The sequence below is a fragment of the Dromaius novaehollandiae genome, chromosome 2 (assembly GCF_036370855.1).
Source record: "Dromaius novaehollandiae isolate bDroNov1 chromosome 2, bDroNov1.hap1, whole genome shotgun sequence".
Lineage (NCBI taxonomy): Eukaryota > Metazoa > Chordata > Aves > Casuariiformes > Dromaiidae > Dromaius > Dromaius novaehollandiae.
This window is the reverse complement of record NC_088099.1, coordinates 142,237,721-142,259,030: the sequence shown is the minus strand read 5'-3', so window position 1 is coordinate 142,259,030 and position 21,310 is coordinate 142,237,721. Positions and strand designations below refer to the sequence as shown.

The following is a 21,310-nucleotide window of genomic DNA, read 5'->3' as shown; positions in this document are numbered from 1 at the left end:
TGAGCCCAGGACTCCAGGTTACAATTTTGTGGCCTATCCTTTGTGATCTTGGACAAGATGTTTGTCCTTGGCTTCCTAGAAGCAAAATAAGGGGAGAAAAAGCATTTCACTATCTTACAGTGATGGTACTGATGCATCTATTGAAGTGCTCAGACCTTACTTTGATGGACAAAATGTCAAATGCCTACCTGTGCAATTAACTCCCCGTTCTCTGCATGGACTTGAGCAATTGCTCCAAGTTCCTTACACTGGGAAAAAGCTTCATATAATACCTCATCATTGACCATGTATAGATCTTTATAGGCCATAAACATCTTGAAGGAGTTGACACCTTTGCTTTGGACAAGACTTTTCATTTCTTCCTTCACCTGAAAGACAGCCAACAGTTCTCACAAAATAGTAATATTTTATTTTATCTGTTAATGATTTTGTATAAAGAAATTGTAAGTACGAACCAACAACCAGCCTTTACTCACTCATCAAACATATACTCATTCCAAGTGAAATATTTAAAGGTTGATTTATACTATATCTGTTGCATCAGATTGCTTCTCAAAATATATAAATCAGCAACACTGCAGTGCAGGTATTGGAGGCACAAGCTAATCGCAGGAACAGAACACTTTTATAAAAGAGATTGAAGCAGAATTTTATTACAATGAAAACCTCTTGATGCTGAAAACACCCTGTCAAACATCACGATTAGTGCATCTAATTCATAGGAGAGAGTATGGATATTTGTGCAAATTTGGTTTTCAGAATTTGATCCTAATAAGGTGCATCTTCTGGCAAATAACAGAGTAACAGAAAGGATCCCATCTTCTAGAGTTATGTCCTGACTCTAAATAACACTCAGTACTTTGAAATACTTTGACCCCAAACAAAATGTCTCTAAAACTCTACATGTGCCTCGTTCCTTTCTTATATGCACTCTTTCATGGGATTTCCTGTTTCTGCAGAGTCTGCAAAGCCCAGCAAAACAAGGGCCTGTCCAAAAGGCAGAAAGATGCAGATTTTAGCTCAAAGGTTTCTTGCCTCCAAATCTTTTCTCAATTTAAAATCTTCCTCACACATATCAAATTTGCCCTGATGATAAAGTGGGGTCTCATTGGCTAGACTTAACATGATGAAACATCCTCTTGACCACTATCTAATCTTGGGAGTCACATTTCTGTCTATGAAAGAGCACCAACAATCAAGATTTGTTTAGTTCTTGGGGAAAACTTTAAGATCTGCACTTGCTTCCTGGCTCTGAGTGGATGCGTGTGAGAGCATTGCCCTAGGACGCCTTCAAGGGGAATCTACAGTGGTGCAGCAAGTTAGCTATAACTATCTGTTGCCTAACTTCGGCTCTCCCCTCTCAGTAAAATGATGGTGATTGATAGCAACTGGTTTGTATCTGTGATGCTATTACAATTACCTCGGGTTGAATTTCTTTGGAAAAGGAAATCATTATTTTTAATTGTTTCTCTAATAGTATGGTTGGATCTGTCAAAAATTTCTGAACTTGTCCAGGGAAAAACAAAATGAAGAGAAGAGAAAGAGAAAAGAAAAGCATATCTTGAGCAGGAATTATCAAGCACATAAATACCTGACATAGGACACTGCTCTGGCACAAATATGGAAGCAGAAGACTAAAATGTCTTTTTTTTTTTTCCCCTTCACTAACTACCCTGACCAAAGAAAGGCATTCTAAAGAATGTATGCTTTTATCAAGAATTTAAATGCTGAGGACATAATAGCAAATGAGAAGGGCATGAAATGTTAAAGTGTCTTCAACTACTTTACCCACGTCTTTTATGGCTGCAAAACATAGGACTTTTCTATTTCTTTCAGTCTTGGCCTTTAAAAAACACTGTTAAATTTTCAATATTAAGCAGACCATTTTGCTGATTTACACTAGTTTTATTGGAATTTTCAGTACAATTCTACTGTTCTCTACTAAGGTTGTTTTTCAAATGCCCACTCATCAAACTTTCTCAGAAAATTTATTTCATGTCTTTGCTTTGAGCTATAAATTGGGGTCAGTCTATTAAGTGCTCAGTGCACAGAGTACCAAAGATGGCATTCACAGAGTGAAGTCTTTGGTTTCTATATTTCAAAGGTTAAAATTTGAAGAAAGCATTCATACTTCATATTTAAAAATGGACTTTACTTAATATATTTATATACTGATGCAAGTTCTCTTAGGATCCAAAGTGGTCCTTTAAAGCACGGGTCACGTTCAGATAGATGCTAAGTACCTGAAAAGTTCTCAGGTACTCCGGAGAGCTTTCAGGCACTCAGTAAACATTCATACAACCAGGATGATTCTCCATACTTCAGTTCCAAAAAGATTTTCTAGACAATCTCCCATTCAAAAAATTGTTGACTCCAATCCTGCTTTACTTTAAACAGATACTACTGCAGTCAGGAATAAAACTATTCCTTTGAAAATACCATTAAATATCATATTTTTCCTTATAGCCTTATTGAAAAAAAAATAAAATAAAACCCTGAGAATCAGCAGGAATATAGATTATAAAGTGTTCAAGTAATACAAAGCACAATTTACACAAGCACCTCTTGCCCCCTTCCTCTCCCTGGTCTTGATCAGGAAGCACAGGCTGCTTCCTTTTCCCTGACTATGACTCTGAATTTGTGCAATATCATCCAAGAATGTGTGTTATCTGCACACTTTTTTTTTTTCAAATGTACTTTTAGAAGGGTGTGGGCTATTTCAGAAGTAGTTTGCACACATGAAAATATACCAGTTATAACACTGCCAGCAAGCTATATTTTCCACATAAGGAAAAATTCAAGGTATGTGCTGTATGGACTCATGGGGTCAATAATCAGCTATTGTGTCTACCTTGTTGCTCCACCATGTAACTCCCACGTGCAGTGCATAATCACAGCAGACTTTAGGGTCTGCCCAGCTCTTCCAAGTATCAAAGGCTTCAATAAGGGAGCAGCCTTTCTGAGGGATGGCAAAGTCAATGATCATAGTTGTGCCTCCTGCTATAGCAGCCTGAAAGCAAGAAAGTTATTTTTTAGCAAATCAGTGAGAAAAATAATTCATAGTTTCTCCCACCCTCTCCAATCCCCTATTAATCCTGATACACTGAAAAGCCAAAAGCTACTGAGTGAGAGCTCAGCAAGCTCAAAAACCAAGAGCTACTTAAGTGAAGCCTGAACTTACAAAATGACTGTGGAAATTTATTTGGGTTCCTGTGAGAAGGATTTTAACACCCAATGTCTCAAGCAGGTACTCAGGAGGATCACGGGGAAATTCTCAGACTGAAGAAGTTTTTTCACACATCGAAAACCTTATCAAAGATCTGGAGAGGAGTCTGCAGCATTCACGCATCAGTGAGTTTCCTTAAGCAGGTGGGATGACAGAGAAAGAAAAGCACCAGAAGACCATAATCAACTTGAGAAATGTTCTCCCAGTGTTGGAAGAAAGTATTTAGCTGGAAACACAAGCCTGTGTATCAGAAAAACATTAAGGGACAGATACACAATACCTTTGAATAAGGGAGCTTAACTAAAAAAAAAGATTCAATTTGAAAGTTTGATTTGGTGTGAAAATCCTCAAACTCTTGTCTAAAACCAAAAGGATCTTAAGTAATTCCCCTGCAGGGAATCATTTAGTACAAACTCCTCAATAACCTCCATGCACAACAGGTTTCCAAAAAGGATGAGATATTTACATCCTCCATATAAATATCAGCAAGTAAATAACTTTAAAAAAAATTCATATATGTTAGGAGGACTAAAAATTGCTTTTTAACCAAAAACTTTCCCTCTCCTTTATGGACAACCGAGTACTTCTTTTCTTCCTTTGAAAAATCTTCAGTGGTCACTGTCAGATCCAGTCCAGATCCTGCCTGATCCAGTACAGCAATTCCTTTGCTGTAGTTCTTGCAGTTTTCTACATTAGCCACAGAAATTCTCAGACTCTATTATGCTGAAGAATATCCCTTTGCTTAACAGTTACAACCAAGTCAGATTAAAATACATGCAGCTCAAATTCATGCTACATTACTCTTCCAATTTCTGGATCAACCAGATTCCTCCTTTTTTTCCTCTAGAAGATGCTTGCTTAACTCTTCCCTCATTAAAGCACATAGATCTTTCTTCATAAAGTTCTAGTATTTTTTTCAATTAAAAAATTATTTTCCCTGCCACCCTGCCACCATGCAGGGGACAGGTTTTTAAGCAACAGCTTGTTTGGTTTTGTACATTTCAAATAACTGTCTTCAGTTAGCAACCAGGAGCAGAATAGCAAATATACTGACATAGGAATGAACAAATCATTTGCAAAAAAGCAGAAGTTTGGAGAGTGACATAAACATGTGTGAATCTGAATGAATTTGAATGAATTTAACAAAATATTTTGTCCAGGAAAGATGTTCAAACTGTCAACGTTTTTTCAACAAAACAGCCTGACTTCTTATTTGTAAAATAAGATCTAAAATTAAAGAATACTTGTAAACCTGAAGAAAAAAAATGTGCCATCAGGTCCACATTTTCATGGAAAGTCTCCGTTTTCCCTGTAACATTTGTAAATAGAGGTGCTCTGTGCCTTTATTTATTCAACTGGAGAGATAAATCTTAGCTAATCATTGTAGCATATTTTGCAATTAGCTGGCACACAACTTCGGCTCTCTGATCCTCTTGCTAAAATATTTGTTAGATTATGACCTTATGTAAATAGCTCTGAACATTTTCCACACTTTGACCTAGGTAAAGAAGGTCTAAAAACATCTAGCTTTTAGACATCTGATCACTAGAATGGATCTAGAGCCTTCTTTTAGGCATCTAAGTGATGTCCCGCTTTGTGTATGCAGTCTAGGTCTTGCACTTGCCCTGTCCAGTGCCTCCAAAGAGTGGTTCAAAGAACCAACATGCTACCTCAACCTACCATCTTTTTTCGAAGTTAGGTATCTCACCTAATTTAGGTTTTCACAACGTAGGCAACAACATCTATTAGTCTGCAGCTTTGGTTCTCTTAAAGTCAAGGAAGGCACTTTAAGAATGAGACACCTTCAGCAGGCATCTTAAGAGAAAGCCATAGTTTTTGCTGTTTCTTTTAAATGTTTTCTTCTGTCAACCAATATCAGCTTCAGAGTTCAAGTCATATTTATTTGATTTCTTTTGTGATCTCATATTTCTAAATATATTGCTGATAATTAGTTTAGAAAAACAGTCTTCACAAAGAAGTAAAGGATTGTTGCAGAAAATGACAAAACTAATATTTATCTGTGCACTGTAAATCATGTAAACCTAAGTACTTCAAAAATCTAATTCTGCATTTCATTCAATGAGGAAACATATTTTGTGATGTCTGCACACCAGCAGAACAGACACTGTGGACCTGATATTTTTCTGTCCATTCATCACAGAAAGCAGCTTGGAGATCAGAAGTGCCTTGTGGAAGCCATGTTGGTAACTTAAATATTTCTGAAAAATATTGCCTGTCTACAGATATTGGAGAAAGACAGTTGTGAGGCTTACATAATAGTAGATTGATTGCTGTTTATTCTGTCATTTCTACCATGTAGCTGTGGAAGAGACCAGGTTTGGGGAAAAAAATATCATGATCAAATTTAAAATCCTTTTCCAGTTATCATTTCTGGAGATGGAAATTCAGTATTGTAGTCTTCCTTTTATATCTTATCTTATGTCTGACTTAGACATGACGTGTTTGTCATAGCAGCCATTTTGCTATGGTAGAAAAGATCTGCTGTGAGGGACAAAACATTTTTTTGTCAAAATTCAGCAGAATATTTACAGTTTATTTTAACGGGTGTCAATATCTTCATTGCTCACTGAGAAGAAAAATTCCAGTATTTAAGACTATGCAGCATAAAATATTTCTATACATTATAGCACTGGCAGCAAATCTATCATGAGCTGGAGTAAATATTGTTATTGAAAGAAACATGCCTGTAATTTTAGGATAACATACAAGCCAGTTGTAGTTCTCCCTACGATACTCATGACATGATGAGGCAAGCAGGAAATGAAATTTCCTGTTAGAGTACAGTCAGTCTAAGCAGGACTGCCAACTTGAAAGGGTCTTAATAGTTGTGCAGTTACTGCATCTTGCCATTTGTTAAAATGAATTGAATTTAGCTTCTTATTTCAATTATTTTACAGAGGCAAATTCATATTTTGCATATCAGAAGAGAGCAATGCAATCCATTTCCCTACAATGGATGCACTATTGCTTTCTCCTTTTTGGCAGACTGCAGTTCTGCCATGAGAGGGGCAGGATACAACAGACAGGCTCTCTGAGGATGTTGACTCACACACAAGCCTACACACTGGGCAATGCCATCAAGAGATGGCTGTGGGCAAAGGATTTCAGCCTCCACAGTAAGGCATTGAGAAAGGTAGCTTACAAATTTCTGGGTGCTCTGCATGAGCATCTTCACTGCATGAAGATGATGCACTGCTAACACTAGCAATTGATACACTGCTAATGCAGTTGATGTAATGAGATCAACTAAAAAGCTGGAAAAAAAGGAGAAAAACAGACTCCAAGTGCAAAACTGGCAGAAATGAGATACTTTTAGAAAGTATCTGTGAACTGGACTTTTACTGAGAGAAACAGTAAAGGCAGAAATAAATGACAGTAGAAAAACCCTCATTGTCCCCATGCTAGCAGAGGAGAAGGATCAGATTACTACAAAGGTGCTTGCAATGCACTGGTGGGAGTTAAAATGTTGCTTTGGTTAACCTTTGCTCTGAAAGGCACAGAGATGGTTGCTCGCAAGAAAGTCAGCTGCACTCGGTGTTGCGGCAGCCATGGGAAGCAGCTGTGCTTAACAGCTGCCACCCTCACCCAGCAAAGTCTGTGAAGGAGCCCAAATACCTTGCTGGTTGAAGGCAGATCTCAGAGTATACAAACTGCTTATTACAGTGACCCAGGCAATGGAGGGCAACTTGTTAAACTCAATTTTCTGTGCTTCATTCATATCCTTTTCTCTCTTTTAGAAGAAGCATGGAATAACGGCTGGGACATCTCTTTCTGAATGCACACATCAGACAAGCAGACACATCTACGCACGCCCATGTAGCTGCACACATACCTACCTTCGTTCCTGTGTAGAAGTCATCTTTCGACCTGCTGCCCATGAAAGGGAACTGCATGTGCGTATGCGTGTCGATGCCCCCAGGGATCACCAGCTTGTTGGTTGCATCCAACACGAGGAGCCCGCTGGGTGGCTCGGGGCAGAGGTTGGTTCCCACTCGCCTCACCACTCCATCTTCCACGTACACGTCAGCCACCACAGAGTGGTCGTCGTTCACAACTTTGCCCCCCTTGATCAAAAGCCTCTGCTGCGCCACAGTTTGGGATGGCATTGGCTCTTCTTCAGGCACCTACGAGGTCACCACGAGGCCTGAGCTCCGGGACTTGCCCTTCCCCAAAGGTATCTCACTGCCCACCCTTCTCCCGGAGCACCAGGTTACCTGCGAACGGCCCCAAACCCGCACCACGCGCTGGTATTTATATAGCGATCAGAGCAATCGCCTCCGCTACCTCCCGCAGCTCCGCCTCCCGCCCCTGGTGAAGCCCGATGCCAGCCAGCTGGGCCACGAGCCAAAGCCTGACCTCCAGAATTTGGCTGTGGTTCAGCCGGACATGGCGGCCGGGGGCGGGGGGCCCTCCAGGGCAGCTCTGCAGGGCTGCCGTCTGCAGCTGGGTTTTTGAAACGCTGTTTTGGAAATCCGGCCGTGCACCAACATGTGATGCCCAAAGGCGACGTAAGCGCTTCTGCAGGGGCGGCGGGGAGCCCGCAGGGCCTGTCTGCGGGCGGAGGGGCACCACAGGGCAGCAGCAGCCCCCCGAGCTTCACTCCCACCTCGGCGTCTCCCTCGGCACAAACAGCCAAGCCCCGCTGACCGTAGCCCCATGCGGTGGGGCCCGTTTGCTGCCACGGGGCTGAGCTACCTCTGTGGGGCACGGACGACCCAGCAACCCTCACGGATCGTTTTGGAGAAGACGGGAGAAGGGCTGGCTATCTCACCGCCCCTTTCTCAGGACCCGCGCGCGGCTCTCCCTCAAAATTTCCCCAGCTGCTGGGAGAAACGCAACCTGCCACTTTGCCCGAAGGGAGGAGGCCCATTGCGGGGAGGCCGCCGAGCCGCCCCCTCACCTTGACTATGGACGGCTGAGGCAAAGGCTCCTTTTCCACCACAGGTGGCTTTTCGGCGGGAGCACGGCCTCCGTCAGAAGACCACATGAAAATCATCTTGCGGTATGTGGTGCTCTGCTCCATAGTGGCTGCTTCGCCCGAGGCGCCCGCTCCCCCCGAAGGCTCCTGCTGCTGTGGCCGGCACCTCCGCTGCCTCAGAAGGGGCCATTGTGCCCACACAGACCCGGCAGCTGCGCGCGCTGCCCCCAAGCCCATGCAATGGCCGCGCTCCTCTCCTCTCCTCCGGCCAGAGACAGCTCCCAGCCAGCGAGGCTGAGTGCGTGTTTGGTCGCTGCTCTCCCCCCAGCCCCAGCAGGGCCATCTCCCGAGGCTCAGACACGCAAAACTAGCTAAGCAGGCCGTAAGTGAAACAGGAAAAGGAAATTGAGGGCTTTTGCCATGGCCTTCGTGGAAAGGACTTTCAAAACCCCAGCTGAAAAAGGTAGCTCAGACCTTTTAGCAGTTAGGCCAGGAAAAAGGAGGGGAAGCAAAATTAAGACGACTAGAAAATGTTCTAAAACCTTGGGGGGAGAAAAACAAGAAAAGTAAAGAACAGCCAGGGGTTATTATAAACATCGCTGCTTGAGCAGGGGGCCTGGACTAGATGATCTCCAGAAGTCCCTTCCAACCTCCACCACTCTGTGAGAAGTGCTGTTACGATCTCAGCATTTACACACCAGCCTCCCTGGGTCTTATACAATTAAAGGTCAAGGAAATTAGTACGAACATAAACTGTAATTAGGAAATAAAGATTTTTATAAACTTAACACGCTCTGAACATACTCTTTTTTTTCCTCTCCTGATTTCAAAGGAAAAAGTCTGACTCATTCAGAGTGCTCTTGAAACTTTTATCCCGACCCTTTCAAACAGTTGCTTCCCTTTTTAAAATTGCGCATGTACCGTGTTTATAAATACAAGCTGAATTGTCACACGTTGCAACGAATAGCAGTATGACATAACTGGAACTATACTCTGTGATACGGGATACACGAAAAGCAATTAGATACTGATAGATTCTGTAGCTTTTAAGTAAACATCCACTATAGAGCTAAATACTGGCCCAAATAGCATATAAGGTATGCTAATTTTACATATATTATACACATGGAGAGAAAACATATCTAGATAGATGGTATATGTGTATGATACCTGTTACTTTTTTTTTTTCCTAAGCATGCTTATTTTAATTTTTTAGCATAAACTATTAGACTACTACCGTTTCCATAGATTTCATCTCTGTAGTGCCCTGGTACTACAGATTCCCATGAAACTGTCCTTCTTTCAGCAAGTTGTGGATATCTTCATGCAGTGTGCCCCTTTTTGCATCCGTTAACCTTCTCTACCCTTCATTTTCAGCTTTGATCTTTGCTTCTAGATGCTCCTTGGCAAAAAAGGATATGCATGAGCATATTTTATTGGAAAGGACTAATCACTGGGAGAGTTTCCCCTTAAAAAAAAAGATAGGAGCTCATTTGTAGCATGGCCTGCTCTACCCTGTTCTTGAACACCTGTGCCATGAACTTTTCTGCTTCTTTCCTTCAGCAACACTGGCTTTTCTTACTCAGCAATGACACTGCTCAAGACTGTCTCTGAAATTTTCAAGTCCTTCATCCCCTTGACCTCTTCCAGTTCAGTAACGAGGGCATCAAGGGAAAAACCTTTGTCTATGAGGGCTGCGAGAGTGTGCACAAGTGTGCTACCGAAAAGAGATTTCTATAAAAAGACACTAGACGTAACATACTAGAAAACACTCATTTTGTCAGTTTCACCTTCCTTCTTTCTCTCTGAAAGGGCAGGAAAGCAGCACCAGAAGTCTGCCTTTGGTTCCAAAAAGTCTCTTCTTGTGTCTCACCTTTGTGCTTCGGGACAGAGGCCCACCTGGCTTCATCTTACCACTTTGAATCCCTGCTGCCACTGAGACAGTGAACCTGCTTCTCCCACCATGCAGATGGGTACTTGAATAACTGGGCTGCAGGCAATCTGAGATTCATGTGCCTCAGATACAACTTTCACTTTGTATAAATAAAGTGATATTTGTCAAGTGAGGAGAAGGGGTGGCAAAGGAGTAGAGATTGATTCTGTTGCCTGATCATCAGGGCAGTCATGTAGGATGCAACAATCAAGTTCATGTACTTGCCCCAGTGAATATTTAATGACTTACAAAGTGGAACAGCATCAATAAATTATTAAATATTCTTTGGCATAAAGACTTAAAACTGAATCTCCCAACTTGGTGCCCAAACTACCAATCAATAGTCACTTTCTCACTATTTGCCCCTGTGGACAATGAACATATTTTTACTCAGTGAGTCTGTGTGACAGACCTAGATAATCACATCCAAATATGCTCTTGGGCTAATGGTAAAGCTTTTGTTTTTTTTTTTTTTTTTTTTTCTTTCTTTCTTTCTTCCTTCCAGGTCAAACAGTTTCTACTCAAATCCTTCTCCCAAACTAGGCAGAGGGAGATATGAACCCAGGTCCACATATCACAGCAGACTGTGTTAGGCATGAGGGTATTCACTTCCACTTTGTGTGTGTTGCACAAGAAAGGGCTCACATGGCTTAAGACACCTAAATGCATGAAGAGTAGCACAGCTCAAAATACTAATTATCTCTGTTTCTATAAGGCATGGGGCTTGAGATTCACTTCTCCTGAGATTTCCTCATGGCTAATCTAGCCTTTGCAGATCCTGCTCTGAAGTATCTGAGTTTTCCTACCTGTAACTTCATGGCCAACTCCGGAGCTGCAGATCCCACAAACTGCCAAGTTGATTGAGAGCCAGGCCCTATCATATTGTGCATAGGGAATCAGAATCTATCCCACAGGTGTTTTTGAAAACATTAAATAGATTATTGATAGATAATGACATTCTAAGCTGTGCTTTTATTTAGTCCATAATCTCACAACAGCTGTATTAATGTAAATTTGGTAAATATTTGATATTCAGAGTGCAGCTGTCCCTAGACAGAATGGCCTGGATTATCACCTGTGGGACAAAAACAATTCCTCAGCCCTCTGTGAGAAGACAACTGACCCTCGTATTCTTAGTAATCATTGAGTCCTGTAACAAGGGCTTTGGCTCTTAATCGGATGTGTAATCCTTCCTCACTCACAAAACATTTTAGTCTTTTTACCCTTCTCTTTGCACAATTTAAAATAAGTCTTTGCTCAGTAATCAGTTGCTGATTCTGCACTGTGCAGAGAAGATTCCTGTGAAGTAAAGTAACTCATCCTAAAATATTACATAGTAGTTCAATAATTTGAGATATATTTGCAAACTTGAACTTGCATCTTATGCTAATGTTTCTGTGGTCTGCAGCAAAGCAAATAATCGTGGAAGTCTATACACTGGAATGATTGGTTTAATGTTGCAGCTATCGTAGAAGTATGAACAAAGAGATTTCTAAGTGATCTAATAATTGATTTAAAGAACCCTGAGGAAAACCCAACCCACATCTACTACCTATCCAAAAGAAGTAACTCAAGAAACTATGGAATTCATAAGGAAGTGACAACCGAACTTTGGAACGTGCAGAAGGCCATGAGAACATCTTCTAAAAGTCACTGTAATGATGATGCCATCAATTTGAAGGCTGACACACACACTTCTTTTTTTTAATGGAGCCTTTAATTGCTACATCGCAGCACTAAATCCCACTTTATTTCTTTCTTAATTCTATTATAATTACCCTATCTTATACTCCCTTTGCCTCCATTTTCATATGCTTCTTACGATACACTATTTCGGGAAAGCCCTCCTACTACCAGTAATGCTGGATAAAGCATATTGTTTTGGAGGATCACTGTAAAGATCTGTCAGTTTGACATGATTTGCGGAAGGGAATGAATAGTTATCTTTTCTAATATATAGAAAGTCAGCAGGACTTTGTATACCTCATATGCATTTCTCTGCAATTCTGTAAAAGAACCCATAATACCTGTCCCCCATGAATTTCCTTTCCTACTCCAACTTTCTGTTACAGGAGTTAAATACTCATTCAATGAAATCAGATGCTCTTGCACATAAAAGAAAGTTTTTGTAACTGTGAGAACAGTCATTTGTTATAAGTTACTTCATCTTACTAAGGAATAGTCAAGAGAAAATAATGTAGTAGTGGAAGAAACTTCAATTTTTTCTTCTCCAAACTGAACTGAGAACAACAAAGGGTTTCCAACATATTCTCCTTTTGCTTTCTTCAGGCCCTCGAGCATTTCAGCATTCACTGTCCTTCACTTTTGAACTTCTGCATTTTAATAACAGAAATACGTTGGAAGCTAAAGCATTACAATATCTGAAGTGTTCCTGATTTGATCCATGAAAGTACTTCTTGTTTCTTAATTTATATTCATATTGAAAAAATGTTTTCACACAAAGCTCTTTTGAAACTTATTATTACATCATATTTTTGAGTTTAAAAAGTCCAAAACATAACATTAAATACTTACATGAACTCATTATTTATATACTATAAATGGTAAGCTAGGTGCCCCTTGTGAAATCTTCACGACTAGTTTCCTGAACAATCTGTTGCTGACTATTTTTATGAGATGGATTTGCAGACACAATATAGAGGTGATGAAGTTATAAAATTTAACCTCCAAAGGCTTCTTCAATGGTAAATCTTTTCCCAAATTAGCAAATACATTCTATTGGTTTCCTATAATAAAGATAATAAAAAAAGGTAATGAAAGCTGTTGAATCCAGTATCTCCTGACATGCAGAGTTCCACACCTCCTATACAACCATGAATATGTTCTCCTTAGTATAAGTACTGAGCCATATTCAAGCTCCCAGTACCACTCTTTTCCCAAACATATTGGAACTGTTGCCTTAACACAGCAGCATCCAGCCTCGGACACCAAATCTCAGTGACCTGAGGAAGGGCAGCCAAAGCTGTTTTATGTGCTGAAGACCATGCTACTTTCTGAGAAGAACAGGTATTGATTATTCTCTCCCCTTTACTTAAAGTGCTTCTTGAACTTACTTAAGACAAATGATGGACCACAGATGGCAAAGCAGGAGAGCACAAGACCAGGAACCTGGCAGCACAGTGCCCGAGGAACCCTAACACTGTGCTCTTCCCCCTGTTCACTTGCTTTAGTGGCTTATTAAGTGTCCAATACAGACAATTAGACCCCAGTTTAGACCCCTTCTAAAAATCTGAGAACAAGAAGACAGTTCAACTCAAAAACTGAAATTCTAGGACTCAAGATATTCTGGGAAAAAGACACACTCACCAGAACTGCCGGTTGCTTTCTAGTGGATAATCTGAGCTAAAGAAAGCCAGTTCTTTCACAGCTGTGATTTTTCCAAGCTTGAAGAAACATAACCATGAAAGCACAGAGATTAGCCTCATTTGAAAATGGTTAATTTTACCAACACATTATGTAGAAAAACACCATAAAAACATTATTCAAAAGAATCAGGGGTGTGGAAATCAAAGTTAACATGTCTTCTGAAGGACCATGAACTCAAGAATCGTAACTTCTGCCCAATGAACCAGACAGTGGAAAGCAAAACTGAACACCTCTCTTCCTTTCCATACTACTGCATAAATTTTGAGAAAAGATACTTACTTAGGATCTTCCTCACTATCCTTTATATTGCTCCTACATTTGTCTCATCTGCTGCTCCAGAATTACTTCCTGTTCCTGTGGCTGTCAAAGGTCCCTCCTAACTGATCATAGGAAAGAAAACAAGTTCAAAACAGTAAGTTTTACCAACTGCTCATAATGAATTTTCTATATCTGGAGAAGCAGCTAAGAATTATCTCTGAATTTCTGTAGACATTTCTGTAGGCAGCACATACCTTCATAAGCATGACTATTCCATTGCAAAGGTACAACTGCAATTCTGCTGATTGCTGTGTCAACATGGCTGTAACAGATTTCAAAAAATCTGAGATTTCTGCTCTGAATTCAAATACCTGACTCAGGTAACATCTACAACACATCCTTGTATCTTGAATATCTTCCTTATTCTTTAGAACAAGCCTATTCATTTCTCTTTTATATTTTGCATAAGAAAACATTATTATTTGCTAGAAAGACCACCCTGAACCAGAACCCCTTCTCACCTTCTCTTACATGCTGATTTGACATGCACAAAGGCCCTATCCATTATGACTTGTTTTGGTTCAGGTCTTCCACCATTTCCTAATTCTGAATACAAATCTTTTGCATAATGCAATAGGTCTATTACTATTATTATTCTTTTAGAGCTTCCAGTCCATTTTATTACAACTCTGCCACCATTTTAATCAAAGTAGAGTAACTAACAGTAATATTTCAAACTGAACCCAAGTGAACTTCAACTCCTTCAGATTATATCCCTCTCTCGTTGGTAGTCTTATGATATTATGCAACTTGGTCACAAGAAGGAAATAATGTTGAGAGCTAAGCTCTACTGCTAGATTTCACACAGAAAAAAATCCCCCCTCAAAACAAGGGCATCTGAAAGTTCTGGTTTTTTGTTGCCTTACTTCTGAAAACGCATTGCGAGCACATGACTAGGCTGTGCATTCATACAGCATTGTACTAAGACATTCAGACACCTCAGAAGCATGAAACAATATCCACACGCCATGTGAGGAACATCCCACAGGAGATCCTCAAATTCTTACCCTCATATGCATCATTCAGAATTTGATCTCAAGAGCATTTCAGTCAATTAATTAGGAGTTGATTGATTTAGCAACCTATCCTACATCACAGCTGCCAGAGCTTGACCAGTCAAGACAAATAAAAATGACAGCAATCCAATGTATGTTAAAGGAACACAGGAGACTGAAGGAAATGAGCTACCTCCAAATCTTTTTGCTTAGTAAATACAACTGTGGATAACCTGCATTACGGTGTATTACAAGCCTATCAATCTGGGCCAAGAGATTCACAAAGATTATCTGTAATTTAGGAAGATTAGTCTTCCCCCTAATTTCCTTCCCAAGGTGTGAATTAGAGTCACTAACATAAACTTATAGAGCTTCCTCTCTCATTTTCTCCATCAGTTGTGGAGGAAGTCTTGCACACCTAATTTGTTAGATTATACAGCCCCCTTAGTGAATACTAACTCCTCTTTACTGAGTCACTATTTATCAGATAGACCATAGCGTGGTATTGGATGTGAATGGAAAGCTAAACTGCATACATATATTGACATGAAAAGAATGTTGTATTACAAAACTTCTTTGTATCAAGTCCAATGTGCAGACAAGTCTTCTATTTAACATGCCAGAGCTCATTTAATTTACTTTGGTAAGGGAAAGCAGTTAGTAGTAGTCAAACAAATCCCAAAGGAGGGCAGAGGAAAAACAGTTTTAGCTCTTGATCTGCTTACCTCTCCACACTTTCAGTGACTTGACATGGGGACAGATTTCTTTCTCATCCTTTCAGGACATACAACATTTTGGACAATTAAATTGTAGATGACATGCTGGAGGACTTTGGTTACCAGCTGCAGATTCTCAGAAAGTTGAGAAAGAAGAGAGGCACAGCTGAAAACACCCTATCCAAACCCCCCAAAACCTTACCCACCCACGGCACTCACCGCAACTACAGGAATATTAAAGCTATTGACTTGAAACAAGATTTGCAGAAGATACACAGCACTTAAACAGCAGCAGGAGAATAGAACTGAACAGAAAACACTTTTCACAAAAGCAGCAAAAACTGGTCTAAACAGGAAAACCTGTAATATTTATCTGCAGTAAAAATTTATATGTAAAGACTCACTGAAAAAGTATGTGTCCCAAATTTGAACTGTGATTTATCAGATTGAACCCAAACATTGCCAGAAGTTTTTGCTTTGGCATTTGGATAGTAAAAAGAACACAATGATATATATAACTAATTTCAGTGTTCTCTTCTGGGATCTATGTTGAAAGAAGACTATATCAGAAATCTCGTTGAACATGTACTGCAGATGGACATTTCCATTCTTTGGAAACAAAACAAGGTCTTGTAGCATCAGAGGCTCAAACAGCCTCCTTAACATTTCAGTGCAAACTGAACGGCAAAACAAACTCCTTCTATGCTTAGAAACCTTTATGTGAGGAGAAAAATAACCTACATTCTTCAGAGCTTTCATATGAAAGTGATTTATTACAGAAAACAAGATATTCAACAGCATATCATTCAGACTTTAAAACTCCCTAGCATTGTAGCAAAGCTAAATCAAGAATCATTTCAATACAATACTGTTTCGAGCAACTTCAGAATAAAAGGAAATGAAGCAACATGACTTAACAGAAGTCTCAGTAATAGATCAGTATTGTATTAATCAAAAGGAAATTTGATCATTCCCTTTAAAAATCACTAAGAAAAAAGTCACTGCAACAAGTTAGCCTCATACAAATATGAATTTTATTTACAGTTTTCCAAATTCTCAATCAAATCCAACTTCCCAGTTTCATGTGTAGCAATGTTCCTTTAAAACAAATTAAACATTGTATTCCTTTTTACATCTGCAATACGGAGTCCACAGGTACATGCTATTTTGGGCATCTAATGGAAAAAGTTTAAATCATTTGTATGTGTGTATATAACCTAAGATATTCTGTGAAGATGCTTTCTTCAAAATGTATCTGCCTCAGTGACAAAAAATTTCAAAACCACTTTCTAACAGCAATAAGTTAGGAAGGTTTAAAAACCCAGTATTTTATATCAAGACATACTCCAATATATTTCAGGGTGTGTTACCATGTTCATATCGCAGATTTACCTGCTCTACAAACAACGCCACTGAAATCAGACTAGAGATTACCCACAGAATTAGATATTATTCAATGTGAATAAAAATGGCAATTAATGACTTTTACTCTGGTATGTGTTATGGGCCAAACTGTACCTGATCTGGTACCAGTGCGATGTGATCTGTTCTTAACGTTGAAACTGCATGGGCCATTATAATGAAGTCTTTTACAATTGTATTGCACATAAGTTCCTCAAAAGCACAAATCTATATAACCATGTCCTGACCTCAGAATTTATCTACTAAATCTTATGAATAAGATCAACCAGATGGTAAAACTGTTTTCACTTTTTCATCCCAGTGTCTGTGAATGAAGAGAAGGGAAAGGATATATACAATTTGGAATCTATTCCGTTATTTGCTTCTTCTGCATGTGATTTGTACTTCAGAGATGAGGATTTTTAAAAAAAGTAAAATAAAAAGCCAGACAGACCTTGGATTTATCTTTAAAAGTACCTCAAAAACATAACAAAATTCAATTTAATTTTGATACATATTAAAACATTTTAGTCAGTTCTGCCCGACAGCATAACACGACAGAAATGCACAAGACTTTAAACATGCTTTAAAATGACATTCAACAAAGTATTTAAAATTTAATAAATAGCATACAATCACACACAAATACATTTCATACTGGATCTTTAAGCCTACTAAAAACAGACTGGCAAAGAATAAATAAAACAGTAGTTGACATTTTTGTTTTAAAAAGGTGTAGGTTCTTGCTGACACGCTAGTAGCCACATAGTAACCTGCTTATCACAAAACTGGAGATTATGAGCTCTTTCCACTGATCTGTTTTGCTCCCACAAGTAATATTACCAAAAAACCCCAAAACAAAAACCAAAACACTGAAAGGGATTTCTTTTTTTTTTTTAAACAACCAGTCTGTAACCAAGTAAACCAGTTTTAAATACAACGAATAAATAGGGAATTAGTAAAGCAAATTCAATTGCAACAAAAATGCAACACCCCAAGTAAAGAGCCATGGAAATATATAGCCATTGCAATATTAGACAATAATAGTACTTAAAGTGATAGTGCTTGTGCACTAAGCTCATTAGAGACCTTAATATGATTTTAGTGCAAATCCCTTGAGTCCAAACAAGCTTTATACCCTAGAGTTTTAGGGAAAGATCTTTTACCAGTTGGAACTTATTCTGTAGTGTATTTGTACATATCGGATATTTACAGAACTAACACATATTACAATATCTTCGGCCCTTTTTTACTTCAAATTGAAGAGACTAATGACTGGGGATTTTACATACTATTTGGCTGTACCATATTAGATTGCAGTTTAATAAAGTCAGTGCTATAAAAGCTTTTGCCATCAGTTTATCTAATTATACCTAAATTTCACACATCATTGCATCTTGTACTTCTGAAAGAAAAAGAATGCTCCTGGAGAAAATTTCTCCTCCCTTTAAATAAGTTCACATTATGATGAAATTCAAGAATATTTAGACAAAATGTTGTATAAACTCAAAGAAAAAATACATATTTTACATTAACAATTCTTACCAGCATTTAGTATATTAAGTTACAAGTATGTTGGCAATAATACAACAGAGTAAATTCCTAAAGGAAAATAATTCTGTACAAATTCACCTGTTACTATGGGGTTAAACAGGCAGCCAAATAAGTCTTAAGCAGCCATGTTTCTGTTTTGAACTACAGTACCAGGATAAACTAAATTTGAAACTAACTGAGATAAACTTCAGTTTAAAGAATAATCAGTTTATACTGGATACACACACATTGGTATTCAGAGCCATTAAAACATTCACTCTATTAGTTCCATAAGGTCATCCAGTATAAGAAATGTTTAAACAACCACACAGGCTAAAATAATTTTAACATAACGTTGTCCTGGATTTTTTTTTAAAACTAAAAACTAGTTTTAACTGTGAAGTACAAAACAATGACAGATATTGCTCCAACTTGTACACAATCTTTCCTAAACAATCTGTACCTAACAGAGTAATAATGCCTCATCGTCACTAGTTTCATTTTTCATTGTTGCTTCTAAGCAAGTGTCGGGTATCTGGGCAGTGTGTACGATGCCACAGCGCTCACATGGGCCATCTCGACTGCATGACCTTACACCATGATGTGTTGCACTGTAAGGCTGTCTAAGCCCTGGTCCTTGATCTGAGCTGAGATCAAGTAGAGGTCTTGAACAGTCATTCATGTCAAAGTCTGATGCTACATCAGAGACTGGAATTAACATTTCAACATCATCATCCTCTTCTCTTCCACTTACCCCATTATCAAGCTGTCTCAAAGGACTTTGGTTCTGATTCACTGAGCTTGATCTCCCTAAAGTAAAGCGTACCCATCGTAAGCCTTGAGTCATACGACTTAGTGCGCTAGTGAGCTGGTGACGTGCTGGACTTGCACTTGGGGGCTCTACACTTGTCATTTCTCTTCCATTATCTGTGTTACCGCTACTGGCGCTCTGAGTGGAGGAACTCCCACACGCTCCTACTGTTGCTTCTATTGCTGTTGCAGGTGGGACTTTTTGAGGCAAAGTGGCAGCAACACCACCAACTGCTCCTGCTGTGTCTCTTCTTTCATTTTCTGTGTCTGTATCATCAGATTCAACTGAAAATAGGCTTCTGTGAGTATTATTTCTTTCAGCGTCTCTATTAGTACTTTGGCTGGCAACATCATCTCCATCTGCTGAGACCAATGCCAACGATCCAGAATGACGTGACCTTGCAAAGTTAAAAAGGCGATTCCAAATGTTACCAGATCTGCCAGCAATAGGAAGTCTGATTGAGGTAAATCCAAGCTGAGATCGCACTGCTAGTCTCAGGTTTTCCAGAACTGAAGCCTAAACGAGAAGACAAATAACAATCAAGTATTGACAGTATGTTGGCACTGGTCTTACAATAGGAGAATGATAATTACTGTGCAAAAAAACCATGTAACCACAAAGATTAAATTTAGATTCTTAAATATAAAAAACATTGATTCTGTAATATTAAGGATCTGGCATACATAGCAAAAGGCTATTTTACACATAAAGCAGGCATGAAAGAGGCCTAGATTCTGAGAGAAAAAACACATTATGAACAGGGAAAACAAGCTGGAAGATTTAGAGAAGAAAAAGTGAAATAAAAAAAGTGAAGGAGATACATTCCTGCCTAAGTCAAAGGCCTCTGTAAAGACAGGCAGAATGAAACAGATGTAATATAATATAGGTATGGTGTACTGATCACAGAAAAGCAGAGCAACAGACCAAGTGCAGAAGCTCTAGTACAGCAGATATGTAAGATCAGCTACCTACAATTCTATTAAAAAGAAAACGTAGTCACTGTGGATTTTAGAGCACAGTATATAGTGATGTGCCACAAAGTTTAGGATTTGAAAAAGAAAATTTCCTGAAAATCCTTGAGACTTAAAAAGAGGTGACCTTTTCTTACGCACTGCCATAGGGCTGCCTAGAATAGAGACAAAAGTAAATATCCTCTCTCTGCTAGAAAGACTAGAATGTTTGATTTCTTTCCATTCTGGCATAATCAGTTAATGCCAGTTTCAAATACGTTAATGCTTCTGTTTAACCAAAATTATCTCGTGTGCTCTAAACCATACGTTTCCTGAATTTGATATAAATTTTCTGGTGAGTCAGTTAAGGAACAATGCATATCTGAATTCTTCTGCTCAAAACCCTGTATAACTTCTAATTTGTAAGGAGACAGCATCACATTAACACTTCTGAGTTGGGGTTCCCTTATTCAAAATTAGGGAAAATAGCACCTCACTTAAGCAGCTCATTTCTCAGAAACATTACGGTGACAGAGATCTGTTGGATGCCCAGCAATTCAGAAAATATAAACATTTACTGATGTGTTTAATTAGAGGAAAAATCCATATTGACATCTTTTAAGTAAAGATTATTGCCAAAAATATTTTGCAGAATACAGCCTTTCCTTCAGGCAAAAACTTGACATATATGCACATACTTCACTTTGTTTACAAACACCAAACTTCAATGTTGTGATGTTGTGATGCTGTCTTCAGCTTGCTTCCGGTCTTTGATATGCCACAAGCATACACAGCACAAGAGTGTCCAACCACAACACTTCACGTACAACTGTTATCCTGTCCCTTCCAACAGTTCCAAAGAATGATATTTAAACTCAAGCACATAAATACCTAGGTCCAGTAGCCTTACACTCAGAAGCTACCGGAGAGGCTGCTACCCATCCTTGAAAATCCAGCTCTAGGGATGCATCAGTTTTAGGCAAAAAGCGTTACACAAATTAGAACGACCAAAGTTTCTCTTGGTTGAGACTACTAACCTCTAGGAAACTTTGAAAGTATCTTCAGTCCTACACAGATTTGCAATCTTAAGATGCAAATATT

General features: G+C 39.1%; 2 protein-coding genes across 6 annotated transcripts in view; both read right to left on the bottom strand.

The window, feature by feature from the left end:
* Positions 1-7,474, bottom strand: part of DPYS (dihydropyrimidinase) — a 68,153-nt gene extending 60,679 nt beyond the window's left edge. For 3 of the 5 annotated variants that reach the window (XR_010387984.1, XR_010387985.1, XM_026119601.2), the window contains exons 1-3: positions 7,084-7,474; positions 2,852-3,010; positions 189-368 (exon numbers count right to left, since the gene is read on the bottom strand). Coding sequence is in view for 1 of the 5 variants with exons in the window: in XM_026119601.2 (XP_025975386.1) it covers positions 189-368; positions 2,852-3,010; positions 7,084-7,353 (609 nt within the window). In the remaining 4 variants the exon portion in view is untranslated. The remainder of the gene's footprint in view (positions 1-188; positions 369-2,851; positions 3,011-7,083) is intronic. The other 2 variants (XR_010387986.1, XR_010387987.1) reach the window with 2 other exon arrangements.
* Positions 7,475-16,530: 9,056 nt separating this feature from the next.
* The window catches only part of LRP12 (LDL receptor related protein 12), a 51,433-nt gene continuing 46,653 nt past the window's right edge, over positions 16,531-21,310 (bottom strand). Inside the window, exon 7 of the mRNA XM_026119589.2 lies at positions 16,531-19,775. Within this exon, the coding sequence (XP_025975374.1) occupies positions 18,912-19,775 (864 nt within the window). The 3' untranslated portion in view covers positions 16,531-18,911. The remainder of the gene's footprint in view (positions 19,776-21,310) is intronic.